General features: G+C 34.9%; 1 protein-coding gene across 8 annotated transcripts in view; it reads right to left on the minus strand.

The window, feature by feature from the left end:
• Positions 1-2,579: 2,579 nt before the first annotated feature.
• The window catches only part of ZBBX (zinc finger B-box domain containing), a 111,484-nt gene continuing 96,504 nt past the window's right edge, over positions 2,580-17,559 (minus strand). For all 8 annotated transcript variants that reach the window (XM_047729620.1, XM_047729644.1, XM_047729669.1 and 5 more), the window contains 3 exons: positions 15,694-15,951; positions 4,604-4,742; positions 2,580-2,841 (listed from right to left, as the gene is read on the minus strand). In XM_047729620.1, coding sequence (XP_047585576.1) covers positions 2,724-2,841; positions 4,604-4,742; positions 15,694-15,951 — 515 coding nt within the window. In that variant the 3' untranslated portion in view covers positions 2,580-2,723. The remainder of the gene's footprint in view (positions 2,842-4,603; positions 4,743-15,693; positions 15,952-17,559) is intronic.

The following is a 17,559-nucleotide window of genomic DNA, read 5'->3' on the forward strand; positions in this document are numbered from 1 at the left end:
TCCATTATGTGTATGTCCAGAGCTGCAAAATTATAGAATTTCATATGACTATTACACCACTAAGCAAGTCTGAGTATAAACTACTAAATCCCAACATGCATATAAAACCATGGGATCACTTGTCTAGTGGTTGCTAGAGGCACACTGTGGTAACTGCAGCACTCGGAACATGGTTGTGATTCTTCTGGAATGTCTGTAACTCTCTCAATTCCACAGTCAGAATTAGGTGCATGCCTTTAACAGTGATTTTAAACTTGCGCTTCGAAATGAGAGAACACACTGAAACTGCTTCAGGCAAAGGCTCTAATCTTATTTAGTTTTTATTTCCTCATTAGACTAATGGAAAAGAAATGAAAGAACTTTTCTAAATGTGTGGTTATGGGAAGCAAATAAAGGCAGAAGGGGGTCTGCTCTGCCACAGAGGACCCTCATATTTAATTTCAATGTCATATTGGAAGTCAAATGGCAAAGTCAATGATACATGCCTTATCTCAGGTCCTGGCCAGAAATGCACTAATGACAACTAATTCTCAGATTTATTTTTATTTTAAAATTCTTTTATTGTAAAAGGTAATAGCATCTTATAAAATCTCTTTCTGAGCTAGTTCATAAAAGACTCAAGCTATGCCTGGATACACAAAAGGAATAGTAGTGGTCCTTCTTCCTTAACGAGAATAGGACACCTCCTTCCACTTGGAGAAAAACACTAGAGTTGTATAAATTGTCACTAGGGAGCAATTTTCTTCTTCATCAGAAGGAAAAAGGAAGATACTGTCTTACAGCAAAGGAGCGTAGAGAGAGTCAAAAAACTTTAAATCTGAGAAGACATGCTAAAAACAAAAATAATGTATTTTCTTTCTATTTTAACTGATGAAAAGGCAATCTCCATTTTAACTATAAATTCTAAAATTCAGAAAGCTATCAGCCTCAGGACAAGATGCCAGAAGGGCCTTTGACATAAATGATGAGGATTTGAGGGTGACTCACTGTTATCTTTCTGACATGGGGACAGAGGAAGTGCTAAGAGGACAGTGAAAACTTCGGAGGAGTTACACTCTTTAAGATATTTGTTTCTTTTCAGAAATTCTATTTTGATAGTACAATTAGATTTCCTTATTGCTTATAGTTCATATATTACTCACTTTTAATGAAGGACATTTTTAGACCTATTAAAAAATGTTCATTTATGTTACTTTTAATGAAGGGCATTTTTAGGCACAATTAAAGGGCATCTCTAGACCTATAGACCTATTTTTAGACCATAGAAATAGGTGTCTTCATCATTTTTTTATCCTGATAGTAGGTGACCTGTGTGAATACCAGTACAATGTATTGATCCCATGGAAAATATATCAAAGATAAATTACGCTAAATAATCATCAGTCTTATACAAGGGGTTATTACCCAGAATCAGAGGGAAGAAAAAAGAGTTTGATCCTTCAGCTATGGCTGTGCTCTGATGATGGCATAACTAACCTACAGGTATGTTTTCCTGATGTCAATAAACTCCTTAAGAGGAAACTGTCCTAAAATGTCACCAAGTGACAATCATAAAGCTTTCCTTGGGCATGTCTTTTTCTGTTCTTTTGTTAAACCCTTGAATAATAAGATCATGTAAAGAATTGAACCCCAAATCTCCTACTACTCGAGACCAGCAGAATACCTCTATGTGTGCTCATTTCTTTCACTGTCACAACAATCTAGAAACTATATTTTTATTAGTCAGTGTTCTCCAGGGAAACAGAACCATTGTGACAGCTAGCAAATCCAAAATCTATAAGGCAGGCCAGAAGGCTGGAGATGCAAGGAAGAGTAGATGCTGCAGTTTCAGGCCAAAGGTGATCTGGAGGCAGCAGTCCCCTCTCTTTGGAGGACCCAGTTCTTTTTTCTCTTAAGACTTTCAAACTGATTAGATGAGACCCACACATACCATTTAGGGTGATCAGCTTTACTCAAAGTCTAATGATTTAAATGTTAATCTCATCTAAAAAATACCTTCGTAGAAACATCTAGTATACAGTTTCACCATATATCTGGGTATCATAGCCTAGCCAAGTTGACATAAAATTAACCATCACATGACCCTCCCAAAGTAAGATGCTTGAGGGGGAGTTTCTGTGTTTTCTAGTTTATGTCTTTGTGTCATATTAGAATGACAAGTATTATGTCTGCTTTATTTTGGGTCCTCTTTTTCTCTTCTTGCAGCAATGTTTGAAGTTACCAGAACTTTTCTAAATGTCAAAAACCCTAACAGAATCAAATCAAAACCAAACAGTAGTTAGCAAAGTAAAATAAGGATTCTAGGCTCAATTAACGCTACTGCCAAGTATGAGTTGGCCATTGAATATATACTCTTATGATGACATCATTATTCAAATATAATTCAGCAATTAAATATTACTTTAAATACAATCATGTTCTAACCTATAGTAGTTTCTAGACACACAATATAAATGTTATTTTTACAAATTCACCAAATTTTCCAAATATGATCTGCAATATAGATTAGCATTTGACATACAATAAATCATTTGGAAGAAAAAGCCCTTATAACTTCACTAACTTTTATTAGTTTACAAACCTTGAAATATCAGAAACATTAATAATCAAAATCCCCAGCACCTGGACAAGGTAATCACTTGGTCACTTTTTTCAGCTGTTTGCTTTACTTTGGGTACAAAATCAAAAAAGTAATGAACAAATGATCATTATCATGAGGCACTCTATGACCACGGTAGCATGATGACATGTTGCTTATCAAGAAAATCCTCTTCCTCCTCATCTGTGCTGCTTTCAGAAAGTGTCAGCAAAGACTGAACGTCAGTATCTCTTTCAGAAGAGCTGGAAATACATTAAAAGATCAATACACAATATACAGAACCAGGTTTCAACTCTTCATTTATCTTCTGATCAATACTACATGAATTGAAGTCATTGGAGGCAGGCAGATGTGAGGAGGCTGTCTCAGACCCTGGCCATAATTTTCAATGTGCCCAATATACGAAGCCTCCTTTTAATGAGAAATTCTCATCATTCTCCCCTCCCAAGAAATAAAGGCACAGTGGAACCAAGGGGAGATTGTATGGTCTCCGGTTGTGTCTTTCATTGATGATTCAGAAGGCTCTTCAGAAACTTGCAGAGCCTCAGGGTAATCATTAAGAACATTCATCATTACATTGGCTGTTTAATAGAATCCCAATGAATAGACTGCCAGATAAATCACCTCTTTTGTGTACAGTAAATTAGGACTATGTGGATAGCCAGTCAAGATATGCCAAAATCAAAATTAATGTCAGCAATTATTTAGTTGTTTTATTTTGTTACATTTTATTGTGGAAAGGAACTGGTAGAAACTCTAGTATATAGGTGTCAGGTTTAGGAAAGGAGGTACTGTGGGGGAACAGAAAGGAATTTGTACAATTCAGATTTTTTTTTTTCTTGTCCAACTTATCTAGAATTTCAGCCTGTGTATGCTACTAAATAATATAAATATTTCATCCTGTGATGGATATTTTTTTAGATCCCTTTTTATAAGCCAACAGAGGCTAAATCAGCAGTTCCTAAACTCTGATCTATGGACCAGGGCAGATCTGACTGAGATAAAAATTTCCACTGGTCTAAGAAGAAAAAATAACAACAAGGTAATGACTTTTTCATGACATTTTTAATTTAAAAGAACTTTGCTTTATTCCGTTTATTCCCCTTATATTTTTAGTATGAAATGTCCTTTCTTTCGTGAAATGATACCGAGAGTACATGGTTTAGTTACCTTGTTTTAAAAGAGCTTTTTAGGAAAAAAAATAGCAACTTTATATTGATTCCTCTTTTTAAAAACATAGTGGTGTTAGAAATGCAAAAATCCAAGGACCACAGCTAAACGATTTTCTCCTTTAATAAAGACAGAGTAATGGACTCTTGATTCCTTTTCACTGCAATATTAGACTTCAAACCAAACAAAGGAATTTATAATTCAAGGGACTTTTATTTTACATTTATCTTAATCCTTCTAGAAAAATCCATCCTCCTTTTCAAGAAATTCCAGCATGTCAATAATAGACCAACATGATAAACTACTTTTTTGAAGCATTTATTAATATAACCTGTATTCTTTACAGACTGATCATCCAAAAATGTTTTTCATGTGCAGAAAGAATGAAATGATACAATTTAAAATATGCTATCATTAACAACCTTGACTTAATTTTAAGAAAGAATCTTAATACTCTAAAAACCTTATTCACATTAAGTAAGATCCTATTACTACAAACTAGTGAGATTTATTAAGTTAATTAATCCAAGTAAAGCAACTGTTTTTCAACATAAGAAAGGCTGAAGGATTATAAAATTCCAAATATATTTTCATTTTGCTGACACACATTGTGCAGCAGAGAATTATCTCTTCACATTAAAGTAACTTCTTCATAAGACTTCTACGAAATCCTGATAATAGGTCAACTAAGGACCCAAACATTTTATAGAGAATGGCCATATAAAGTATACACATGAGGACAATCTCTCTTTACATAGTAAAGATAACTATTCAGGGCTTATCAAAAATTTCACTATGCACTATCTTTACATGTGGGCTGCAGCCTTAACCTACCTCCATTCCTCAACTGCTCGGAGGCCTCTTGCACTTGAGATCTTACAGAAATCTAGGGTAGTCTGACTTATGTTCAGCGAATGGTTGTTGAAGGCTGGTAACTCTTCTGAAGTTAGGCTGTAAAGCTTTTCTGAAGGATCTGAAACATTTTATTTCATGCACTGTCAACACATAAATTCAAGACATAAACGCGCAGCATATGGTACTGAAAGTTTACCCAGTGTAAACTATAGGCAGTACAAAGAAGGTCAGTACAGATTTTTAATCACCTCAATTTTCTAGTATTTGTGGGGTGGGCAGAATATGAAGTTCGATCTGACCCTCAAAATTAGGGCATTGGTACCAAGTCACTTCAATCATATTGACTTTGCTTTTAGCGAATTCCCCAATTTTTTTCCATCTCTATGGAAATATAATGGACATGTGACATTGTATGAGTTTAAAGTGTACAATATGTTGATTGGAATACATATATTGCAAAATGATTAATACCATAGTGTTAGCTAACACATCCATCATGTCATATAATTACCTCTTTTTTTATTTGTGGTGAGAACAATTAAGATTTACTTTCTTATTAACCTTCACGTATATAATATTATTAACTATAATCACCATGCTGTACATTACATCCCAGAAGTTATTCATCTTTTTTTTTTTTTAAGATTTTATTTATTTATTTGACAGACAGAGATCACAAGTAGACAGAGAGGCAGGCAGAGAGAGAGAGGGAAGCAGGCTCCCTGCCAAGCAGAGAGCCCGATGTGGGACTCGATCCCAGGACCCTGAGATCATGACCTGAGCCGAAGGCAGCAGCTTAACCCACTGAGCCACCCAGGCGCCCAGTTATTCATCTTCTAATGGGAAGTTTATATTCTTTGGCCAATATTTCCCCATTTCCTCCATCCCCTAAGTCCATGGTAACCACTATTCTATTCTCTGTCTCTATGAGTTTGGCTTTTTTAGATTCCATACATAAGTGATATTATATAGTACTTGTCTTTGTCTTTGTGACTAATTTCACCTAACCATATTGATTTTTAAATATATATTATACTTAAAGTGTCAGTTGTCCTGAAAATTTATAATATCTCAAAGAGTATCATGGGATCCTTTTTAAAACTAGAGTATTAGGTGACACCTCAATTTGCCTGAATGTTAACTGCTTTATTGTTTATTTTTGTCTTCTAAGAAATAAAAGTTTTACCCCCACACAGTCTGAGGCAAAGATTAGTCTTAGCAAAGCTACCCTTTCTTTTTCTGCTTCCTTGCTTTGTTTGGGTAGATAATAACCATTTGTATGTGAAAGGGGAGAAGCCTTAAATCTTCTCCTTTTACATGAAGTTGCCCTATGATTTAGCTCAGGTAAGGACAAATAGTGCAAGTTAAATAAGCCAATGGACAAGCAAACATTTTATATAAACTACCAAAAAGTCAAGCATAGAAATAAATATGATTATTATATTAGAAAGACCATAATGCCTTCTTTTCATCTTTGATAAAGTTTTAAGGGCCAATCTAGCTTGTACCTAAGGTTATACTATTTTAAAATTATTAAAAATACTGGATCTGGGAGTTTGATACTTCCAACTCCTATGAAAGTGTCAAGCAAATATCCTTCTGATCTGAAGGACCACACACCAAACTACGTGTATTATGCACTTGACAGAGAGAATTATTTTAGTATTATTATTATTTCTCGGAGGATAGCACTTACCAGAAATTTTTGAGCAAGCAGAGATTCCTCTGCTGGAAGAAACTTCAAATCATTCCTGCAGCAAGATAGACCTCAATATATATACAACTGGAAGGGTCCTTAAAATTATTTAGGCCAGTGACTTTCAAATTATGATACATGGTGAAGTTCAGAAGGCTTGAGGATATTGCTCTTGCTCCTACCACCCCAAAGCAATCAAGACAGCTTTCACTGGGTCTCATTTAAATTTGGGGTTCTGTATATAAGACTAATTTTGAGAAAAACAAAAGATCCTCAGCTAGAATTTTTGTCGCATCCCCAGCTGTTGGAGATTAGAAATTGTGGGTCCCCAAGGCATTGGTAACTTAGAAGTCTCACACCAGAGGAAAAGAACTGGAACTAGCTCTAAGCTCTTCTAGCTCACCAATATCATCAATCACTATGTTCCAGAATCTAATTCTTTAGCTGAGGCTTTTATTTTCTCCCCTTTTTTTCCACAAGGAATAAGACCGGTATGCAAGATACCTTTACTTGCCCCAATGATAGGGAGTGTTACTGGTGAGAAAGCAATCAATTCAGGATTTGGAATTGGTAACACTATAGTACTGAAACCTAATAGGGGCTCTTAGATCTAAAGAACACCAGAAGGAGAAGTATTCAACCGCTGTTAGGTATTTGAGTCCTAATTAGCACAGAGCTAATTCAGATGGTGCAAACAGAATGTGTCTATTTTTGTATAATTGTACATTCTCAAAATTATATTTCAAAATACCTTTTGAAGTTAATAGGGGCAAAGATGACATCACTTGATTTTCAAAGCAGTAGAAAATAAAACTGCTTATAAAAACCCTATTGTGGGTTAGTGTTAAATCTAAAAGATCAATTGTACATAAACCTTTTTCTAATATAAGACCAGGGAAGACTGGATTGACATTTATATTGGAAATTCAGCTGTTATAAATTTACTTTATACCTGTCAAGAAAGTGGACTTTTGAGGAACGGATTGAAATTAAAGCTTTTCTATCCCTTAATCTTTTAATTTATCCCTAAATTATCCTTTAATTACTTGGCTCAGTTAACTATCTGTGGACTTTTAAAACATAGGATTGCCATGGGAATTTAAGTCTTAAACCACAAGTCAGAATGAATTTGAACAACTGAATCGTTTATAACTAACAAAAATGTGATATTCATAGAGGAAATAATTATATGGCATGAACTATAGCTAACTATATCCTCAAAGTGGCCCCGAAGAAAACATCGTTTTAGAATAAAAAACAGCTTTTAGATGTTTTTGACTAGAAATTAGACTTACCAAGAGAATCTTACCTGACTATATGTGGAAAATACCACTCACTGGTTCCTTACATAATTTAACAGATTTTTTCAGGACTTACTATGTGCTAGGCAATTAACTCTTGAGAGAGAGTGTGTATGTGTGTAGAGAGAGCGAGCATGAAAGAAATCTTCACAAATATAGTATTTAATATATAATTTAATTCAGTCATTGAACAATTTTATGATAGGGCCTATTCCTACCCAGGTTTCATACACAAAAACTGATGCAAAATCAGTTTAAGAAAGTAATTTGCCTAAAGTCATGAAGCTAGTAAGGAGTGGTTTCAAATTTCAAAACCAGGCTCCTAGCCGCAGAGCCTGGCTCCCAACTACCACGTTTTGCTTCCCCCTACCTTCCACCTCAGCAGAAAGTTGTGTCTGCAACCTGCACACACATCTCCTGTCCCCGCCCACCTGCCCCGCCTGCCTGCCTCTGAAAAGGCTCTAATATCAGCCACAGCAAGCTGAATGAAATGGGAAAACACTTCACTTAATATAGTTATTTTCTGTCTTTTCTTCTCCTACCTCCTTGACACAGTTGTTTTCCACAGAACTTAGAGGAAGGGAAGTGGATGCACCCTAGAGCTAACAGAAAACAAGTCAGGTTTGCTGCTCTCAAAAATTTGGCTTTCACAGGGATATGAACAGATTTACATTTGTATAAGAGTCAAATTGTGTAGAGTGCTTCTGTGGAACCAAACCTCAGGCGGAGTTTTTCCAGGTTGCGCCATGAGTAGTGAAATGTGGGTGGAATTTTTCTACCCATTGATGCTAAACAGAATACAAAAGTCTCGTACAGAAACAATGATTTTTCTGGAAGAGCAGCTTATTATACCACAGCATCTGTCATCTCAGTGACTGTTGTGTTGATTCAGCTGATGGGCCACCCTCTTCCTTCCTCAGCTCCAGGTGAATGTCTTCAAAGCTGTGCACTCATCCAGAGCCAATCTTCCCAAATAGAAAGAGAGCTGTTCGTGGGTCAAGTGTGTATAAGTGATTTTGTTCTGCTCCTGGGACATCAGAAAAGCCCTGGTGGTTCACAGGCTACACAGTGTGTGCTTGCTTTTGTATATGAAAAGTTATGTATCCTAGTGAAAATACTGGTGTTGGCATATGAGAAAAGGAGTGGCCCAGAGAAAAAGTGAAATATGTAAGAACAAAAGTGATAAAGGAAATAAGAAAAGCTAAGTGGTTAGAAACAACCACAAGAGACTACTGCTTGTTAAGTGCTTTGTTTTATTTGTAAATAGAATTTACCAATTTATCAAAATAAGAAACCCTTCATTTTCTGAATAAAAATTGTATGATTATCCTTTTTAGATCCAGTTCAGATCTGTCAGGCTTCATTTTAGACTTGATCTTTTTTTTTTTTTTAAAGATTTTATTTATTTATTCGACAGAGACAGATCGCAAGTAGATGGAGAGGCAGGCAGAGAGAGAGAGAGAGAGAGAGGGAAGCAGGCTCCCTGCTGAGCAGAGAGCCCGATGTGGGCCTCGATCCCAGGACCCTGAGATCATGACCTGAACCGAAGGCAGCGGCTTAACCCACTGAGCCACCCAGGCGCCCTAGACTTGATCTTTAATGTGAGAATTACCTCCCAAGAAGATTTGCATTTGATTTTTAGTATTTCAGAGTAAGGCAAATGAACAGTACATACAGATGGATCATAGACTCTCATACCCCACCCCATAATGAAATGAATAGAAAAAGCAGAAAAAAATTAAAATCAAATCAAATCACAAAAAGAGTCAAAAAAGGAAGGGATACAAGTCCACATAATAAACTAGGACAAGGGGCAACCAAAGAAAAACAGAAGATTCGTTGAGGTACAACTGGGTGCTACCACTGTCCACCCATTTTCCTCCCCAGCCAATAAGCACATCAAACCAGTAACAGGAAAAGGAGAATCATCTAAAGTACAAGTCTCACCAATACCATACCAATTTGGAGAAAAGTATATGAACTGGAAGTAAGAAGAAATTATTTGAAATATTTTTAAAACACCTAAGTACCCACTGTAAGATCCTGGCAGAGGCAACCAAATTATAAACCTACCGGTGTCCCCATAGGGACAGAATACACTTGAAACCAGGTGTAATGAAGTTTAATGTAACAAGAAGAAAGACTAGAGAGTCCAGGTCCTCCAACAAAGGAGGATGAACTCCCCATTCCTTCCTCTATCCTCCCATGCTTCTGAGCTGGCAAGACATGAAAACAATGCAATAACCAACCCACCAATAGTAGCTCCAAAGATAAGAATGGCACATCTCAGGTGGACAGCACTTTTAGGGAAACTGTCATCTCACTATATTAGAAAAGACAGAGCATATGAGCAAAGTAGCCCACAGTAAATATAAACAGGGAAGATACAAAGAATAGGCAGCAACTAGCTATGCAGACAAACAAACTAGAATCTAAGATTTCATAGCATGAAAAGAATGATTAAATAAAAGATCAATCTGGTAGAAAACAGATCAAGATCAGAAAATTTCCCATGAGTCCTTTGGTTACAAGAGAAGTGATGAAAATGACATTTTTAAAAAATGTAACACTGTGAGGAGCCAGTCCAACATGGTGGTATAGAAGACCCTGAATTCACTCCTCCTACAGACACACTGAGTCTACACCTACTTATAGAGCAATTCTTCCTGAAGAGGAACTCAAGGCTGAATGAATGGCTCTTGCACAATAAACAAGAGAGGGACCACACAGGGAAGGGTAAGAGATGGAGATACGGTAATGAAGGGAACCCCATCCCCAGTGTGGCAACCTGAAGTGAAGAGTGTGTGCATGTGCATACTCCCTCACCCTGGGACACAAAGAAAAAATAGCGGTTTAAAGGAAAATCGAATGATAAGTGAAGGAAATTTATTTACTAGCCATAGAGCACCTACCAAATGCTGAGAAACTACCAGAAATCACTCCAGGATTGGAAGCACTGGCAAGTGTCATTTTTATGTTCCCCCTCCTCCTTGATAGCACAGACAAAATAGCAGGATCCAGGTACTGTAGTTGGCCTGATGGGGCTGACCTGACAAGCCCCAGGCCCTTAGCTTAGAAAAGTTCCAGCCATTTCTCTAAGACAAACCCCCAGCATGTTGCATCCTGTGCCAATCCCACTCCTGGGTACAGAAGGAATGCACCTCAACATAAGAAAGACCCATACATGGGAAATACAAAGCTAACATTATACTCAACCATCAAAAGCTGAAAGCTTTTCCTCTAAAATCAGGAACAAGACAAGGGTGCTCACTTTCATCACTTGTATAGGACTTCCTTGTTTTATTCAACATATTCAACATTGGAAGTCCTAGCTAGAGCAATTAGGATAGAAAAAGGAAAAAAAAGGCATCCAAATTGGAAAGGAAGAAGTAAAATGGTCCCTATTTACAGATGGCATGATACTGTGTACAGAAAAACAGAGACTCCACCAAAAAGCTGTAAGAACTAACAAATGAATTCTCTGTAAACTACAAGATAGTGATGTAAGAAATAGAAACAACAAAAATAAAGATACAGTGTGCTCCTAGACTAGAAGAAAATATATTGTTTAAATGTCCATTCTACCCAAAGCAATCAAAAGATTCAATGCAAATTCCATCAAAATACCAGTGGCATATTTTATAAATCTAGACCAAAGAATCTTAAAATTTGTATGGAACCACAAAAGAGCCCAGTCTCTTCAATAAATGGTGTTGGGAAAACTGACAGCTACATACAGAAGAATGAAACTGTATCACTATCTTATACCATTTATAAAAATAAATTCAAAATATATTAAAGACTTGAAAGTCTTTAAACACCGAAAACCATAAAACTATTAGAAGAAATCATAGGCAGTAAAATCTATGAGATTGGTCTAAGCAATATATATTATTAAATATTTTTGGACTAGTATTCTCAGGCAAGAGTAGCAAAAGCTAAAATAAACAAATGGGATTATAGCAAACTAATAAGCTTTTGCACGGCAAAGGAAACCATCAACAAAAAGGAAAGGTAACCTACTGAATGGGAGAAGACTATTTGCAAATTTTATAGCAAATCATGAGTTCATGTTCAAAACACAACTCAGTATCAAAAAACAATATAATCAAAAATTGGGCAGAGGACCTAAATAGACATTTTTCCAAAGAAGACATACAGACAGCCAACGGGCACATTAAAATGCGCTCTATAAGATCATAATCGTCACGTAAATGCAAACCAAAACCACCACCTCACCCCTGTCAGGAAAGCTATTATCAAAAAGATAAAAAAAATAACCAGTGTTAGGATGTGAAAAAAAAAGGGAACCCTTGTACACTGTTGGTAGGAATGTAAATCAGTACAACTACTATGGAAAACAATATGGAAGTTCCTCAAAAAATTAAAAATAGAACTACCTCACAATCCAGCAATTCCATTTCTAGATTACCTGAATAAAATGAAAATATCAATTCAAAGAGACACCTGCACCCCTATATTCATGGCAGCATTATTTACAATAGCCAGGATATAGAAGCAACCTGAGTGTCCATCAATATATGAATGGATAAAGATGAGATATACACACACACACACACACATATACACACACAGATACACACACCAGAATATTATTCAGCCATAAAAAGAGAATGAAATCTTGCCATTTGAAACAACCTGGATGAACCTAGAAGATATGCTGAGTGAAATAAGTCAGACTGAGAAAAAAAAAAAATATATGATTTCACTTATATGTGGAATCTAAGCAAAAAAAACAAAAACAAAACAAACAAGTGTGTAAAACAGAACAGAAAAGTTTCATAAATATAGGAAACAAACTCTTGTTTGTGCTAAGGAGTGGGGGGGTGAGCGAAACAGGTAAAGGGGATTGAGAGCTACAAGCTTCCAGTTATAAAATAAATAAGTAATGGGGATGTAATATACTGCACCGGGGATCCAGTCAATAATACTGTAATAACTGTGTGTGGTGATAGATGGTAAGCAGACTTTCCATGGGGATTATTTCATAATGTATAAACACATTAATCACTCTTATGTACTCCTGAAATTAATAAGATATCGTATGTCAATTATACTTCAATAAAAAATTAATTAAAAAGAGTAAAACTAATCTTAAAGATCAAACAATAGCATGTCAGACATCAAAAAAAAATTTTTTTTTTCAATAGTTACCTATTCCTGGATTGAATTCTGTACCAGAAAAAAACAAGTATAATGAACACCATTGAGACAAATTTTAAAAATTCGATATGTACTGTGGATTAGACAATCACATTATATCAATATTAAAATTCCTGATTTTGATTAATTATATTATGGTCCTTAAGAGAATGTCCTTGTTCCTGGGTAATACACATTGAAATATTTCTTTGATCAAGTGTCATAATCTTTATGACTTTCTCTCAAATGCTTACAAGAAAGGACTGTGTGTGTGTGTGTGTGTGTGTGTGTGTGTTTGTGTGCATAGCTAAGCAGGGCAAAAGACAGATACTAGGTAATGAACTGGATAAAGAGCATACAGGAGTATATAAGAGTTTGTATTTTCTTGGATTTTTGCAAATTTTCTATAAATTTGAAATTTATCAAAGTAAAAATTTACCAAAAAAATCAAAGCAATACCTTTAGAGAGCTAATTTAGTAAATCAACCCATTATTTGTTAAATCAATTAATAAAGAATATTCTATAATTATAGCTGAAAATTAAACTTCCAACATAGAACACAAGCTTAAGATAAAGTAATAAATGCAAAGGAAAATAAAAACTGGTTAAAATAGTTGAAGAAAATATAATTAAATACATTGTACAAAGAAGATCCAACATTGACAAAGTAGGTTTGTCAGCAGGAGAAAGCCAAATGGAACAGAAAAGCAATTCAAACACACAACAGCAGAAAATTTCTCTGAAAATAAGGAGAAGTTTATTCTACAAAAAGAAAAAGAGCCCTGTGTTTTAAGAAATGCTCAATTATCGATATTGAAACACATTCCTGGTGCAGTTATTGAATTTCAAAGATAAAGAAAAAAATTCTTCAAACATCTAGTCTGGAAAGAAGCCTGTCACATGGAAGAGAGAGAGTGAAGAAAGAAATCAGGGTAACCTGAGACTACGTCATAACAGAATTCAGACCCAGAAAACAACAAATCAGTATGTACAAGGTTTACAAGTAAAATGACCCAAGGAACTTACCCTCCACTGATATGCCATTGAAATATAAAGGAAGCACACATTCTCAAACATGAAAGAACTCGAGTGGTAGAGCTACCATGAGCCCTACCTGGGAGGAAAACTATTTGACAATTAAATTTAACCAAACAAAAGTTAAATATAGGAAACAAAGAAAAACTGCACTAAACTAACTACCATCAATAATCAGGGACAGAAGACAGTGGAGAAATGTCTACTAAGTGCAGAGGAAAAAAATTGTCATTCCCTAAATTAATCTAGCTAACTTGCCAATTGACCATAAAGTCAAAACAGGCATTCTGAAGAATTCCACAATCAGACCTTCTAGAGATGAATCAAAATAAAAGGCTCAGAATTGGAAAGTCATAATAAAATGCTAGTATTGATCATTTAATCTAATATGAATTTTCACTAAGAAAAAGAAAAAGGAAACCTTAAAAAATGGAAAATAAAATTAAAATAGCAATACATTCTACTATAAATATAATATATAAAAATATATATATTTGTATATATAATTTTTATATAAAATACAGTTATAACCACATGTGGCTTAAAAAAAAAAGAACAGGGGCACCAGGTGGTGCAGGCAGTTGAGAATCCTACATTTGGTTTCTGCTCAGGTTCCGATCTCAGGCATATGAGATCAAGCCCCACTTTGTGTTTATCAGCTTAGCAGGAATCTGCTCAAGTTTCTCTCTCCCTCTTCCCTCCCCTTGTGTGCACTCCCTCTCTCTCCCACTCTCTCTCTCTCAAATAAATGGATAAATCTTAAAAAAAAAAAAAAGAACAATTGAGTCCTCTTATTATAGGGACTTAATCGTTATTGTCTAAAACTAAGTCATATATAGTTATAAATGGCCTTCATAGCTTAATGTTTCCTTTTTCCTTTTTCAACTTTTAAAGGGATATTTATAAAAAGTTATGGGATAGACTATATAAAATTGCCAATATCTCACTGTTTCTTGTGTACAAAATGTCAGTTTCATATATGTCCACTTCATATTTTTGTAATGAAAAAATACTTCTCTGAAATGTATGATTTCCTTTAGTTTCATTTCAATTTTTCTTTTGTGAAACAGGGTATATACAAAATTATTTATAAACTTTTAGAGCATAAATATATTTTTATAAAATTTTTACTGTCTTTCCTTCAATCTATTCATCCTTCTATGTATTTTTAGATGTATACTCGTGATTTAAACAGATGTTTAGAATGATGCTCATCAAATAATACGGTTGTTTTTGGGAGAATAAGATTTTGTGGGGATTTTGGCTTCCTTTTTAGTATTTTTTTTGTATTTCTTTCAAGGATATGGTTATGATTTGCTAGACTGCAGACACCGAGGTTTAGGAAGGAGAATGCACAAGTATAGTTTCCCCTTAAACTGGTCCGCCAACTAGCATCGACATCAATTGGGTACTTGTCAGATGTGCAGAATCCCGGCCCAACCCCAGAATCTGCATTGTAACAAGATCCCCAGGGCATTTGTATACACACTGAAATTTGAAAAATACTGCTTTAAAAGATCTAACAGCTCAAATCTCCAACAAGGGTGTTGGGCGGTGGCTTTCAGGAAGCTACAGAGATTAACCACTCAGTGGGGTTTGTAGAAAGGAGAAAAAAATTACTTTGTTGTCCACACGAAGTTCCTTATGCTATATCTTGACTGTGTATTACATAAGTGAAGGAGACATCTCTAGGTGGGCATCCATATGTGTTATAACATTCTCAGGGTGATGTCATGGGACACCCAAGGAAACAAATACAAAGGTTGGTGGTTGAATAAGGGAGAGGGAAAACCTTGTTTCCTTGGAGTGTGATAGGAGGAATCAAGCAGAAGACAGAGTTAACATTATCTATAGGGGAAAAAAATAGCATTACCTGCAAGATTTCTCAGGACATTTAATTCTTTTTCCAAACTGTCTAAGGTTTGCTGATCAGCAGTGCCATCTAAGAATGACTCGGTGTGGTGAGTAGTATCAATATATTCAATTTCTGAAATTTCAGAAGCGGCTCTAGATAATGGTCGAGCAGCTACACTTCTTGACCGAGGATGGGAGGAGACAAGGCAGCTGGAGCTTTTTTTAACAGAGTTGGAAAGGAATAAATTTGCTGTTGAAGGTCTCTGGGATATCTGGCCTAAAATGAAAAATAAAAAATTTTTATATCAACTTTTTAAAAAATTCTGAATGAATGCTTAAAGGTATAAAATACCAGCCCCCTAAATCTAGAACAGTTAAGGTCATACAACAGAGTTTAAGAGAAAGTGTACTTTAAATTATCATGCATTCTGGTTTACCACAATGTTTTAATCCCAAATTACTTTCCCTATGTCATAAAGAACACTTCTGAGTTATTTTTCCCTTTCTTTTCTACATTCAGAAAAAGACAAGCTAATTTTAACTAAAGCAAGAAATCTGTAAACCAAGTTAATTCCAGAACCATTCAGTATCTAATCTTCTTTTTTTCCAATATCCAATCTTATAATCTGTTCCCTAAACATCCCAAACTATGTCATGTTTCTTAAATTCTAGGATGATACCACACTGTGCCTTGTAAGAGAAAAAAACCCATAGAATAGACATGGGACCACTTCCCTATGAATTTTATTTGATGGTGTGTAACATTATTCTATTAAGACAGATATGGAGACAAAATAATAGTATGCGAAATTTTCTAGAAAAACACAGGCTTTAAAGAAATTGAGATTCTATTTCAAATTTTCCTAAATATGAGTTCACTTTCTGCTGCTATAGAGGGCACTTTAGTGGAAAAGTTCCAGAAACACAGATCTAACTCGGGTTATTACTTTGTTCCACTATGGCAGCCACAACTTCGTTTTGACTTCGTTTAGTTGGTTTCTTTAACGTTTGTGTTTCTTTCATAGCAGAAAAGAGATCCCTTCAAATCTTACACTAACATAAAATAACTATCTCTCTCTCTTTCTCTATATACATATATCCATCTATTGATAGATACGTATATCTATCTTTTGATACTGCTCACAAAATTCTTTAATGAAGGTCAAGGGAATATTCAAAGTACAAATTTAGAAATTCAGAGTGTAGGTATATGTTTATATGTACTAAATCACTGTTCTTATTTAGATTAACATTTTTATATTAAATATAAATACTTTATAAGATAACCTTGTATCCCCTTAATGAGAATTGGCTTTGTGTAAAATGTTGAATTATTTAAAGAAGCACTACTGTCAATATCATGAAAATCATTATTTGAATGAACATACGCCATTATAACATTATGCCCACTCAATTCAAAGGAAAATGTAAGATTCAGAACAACTACAGGTAGTTGCTGTCATGCATTAAACATTTAAAAACTACTGAGTTTGTCTTTTTTTTTAAACTTAAAAATCTACTTTGAATGTAGCTAGTACTCCAAGAAGCAACCTAATGTAATACGTAATTATTTAAGCAATTAAAACTGACTAAGGTAAGTCCCAAAGGGCACCAATTTTAATGAACATTTCAGAAATCAATTTTGAAAACATTTTTTGTTGGAATGAAATTATGAATAAATTAAAATAAGATTCTGACCTTTTTGTCTATGTGCACAGAGATAATTATGAAGAAAAATTATTGACAAAAATGTATTTATGTTTGAGGACATACAAATGTAAATATCCTTATGGATTACTTTTAAAGGCTAGAATTTAGAAATAATTTCCCCTTTTACTTGTAATACACAGGAGTACATCATATATAAAATAAACAAATACATAAG

The sequence above is a fragment of the Lutra lutra genome, chromosome 1 (assembly GCF_902655055.1).
Source record: "Lutra lutra chromosome 1, mLutLut1.2, whole genome shotgun sequence".
Classification (NCBI taxonomy): Eukaryota; Metazoa; Chordata; class Mammalia; order Carnivora; family Mustelidae; genus Lutra; species Lutra lutra.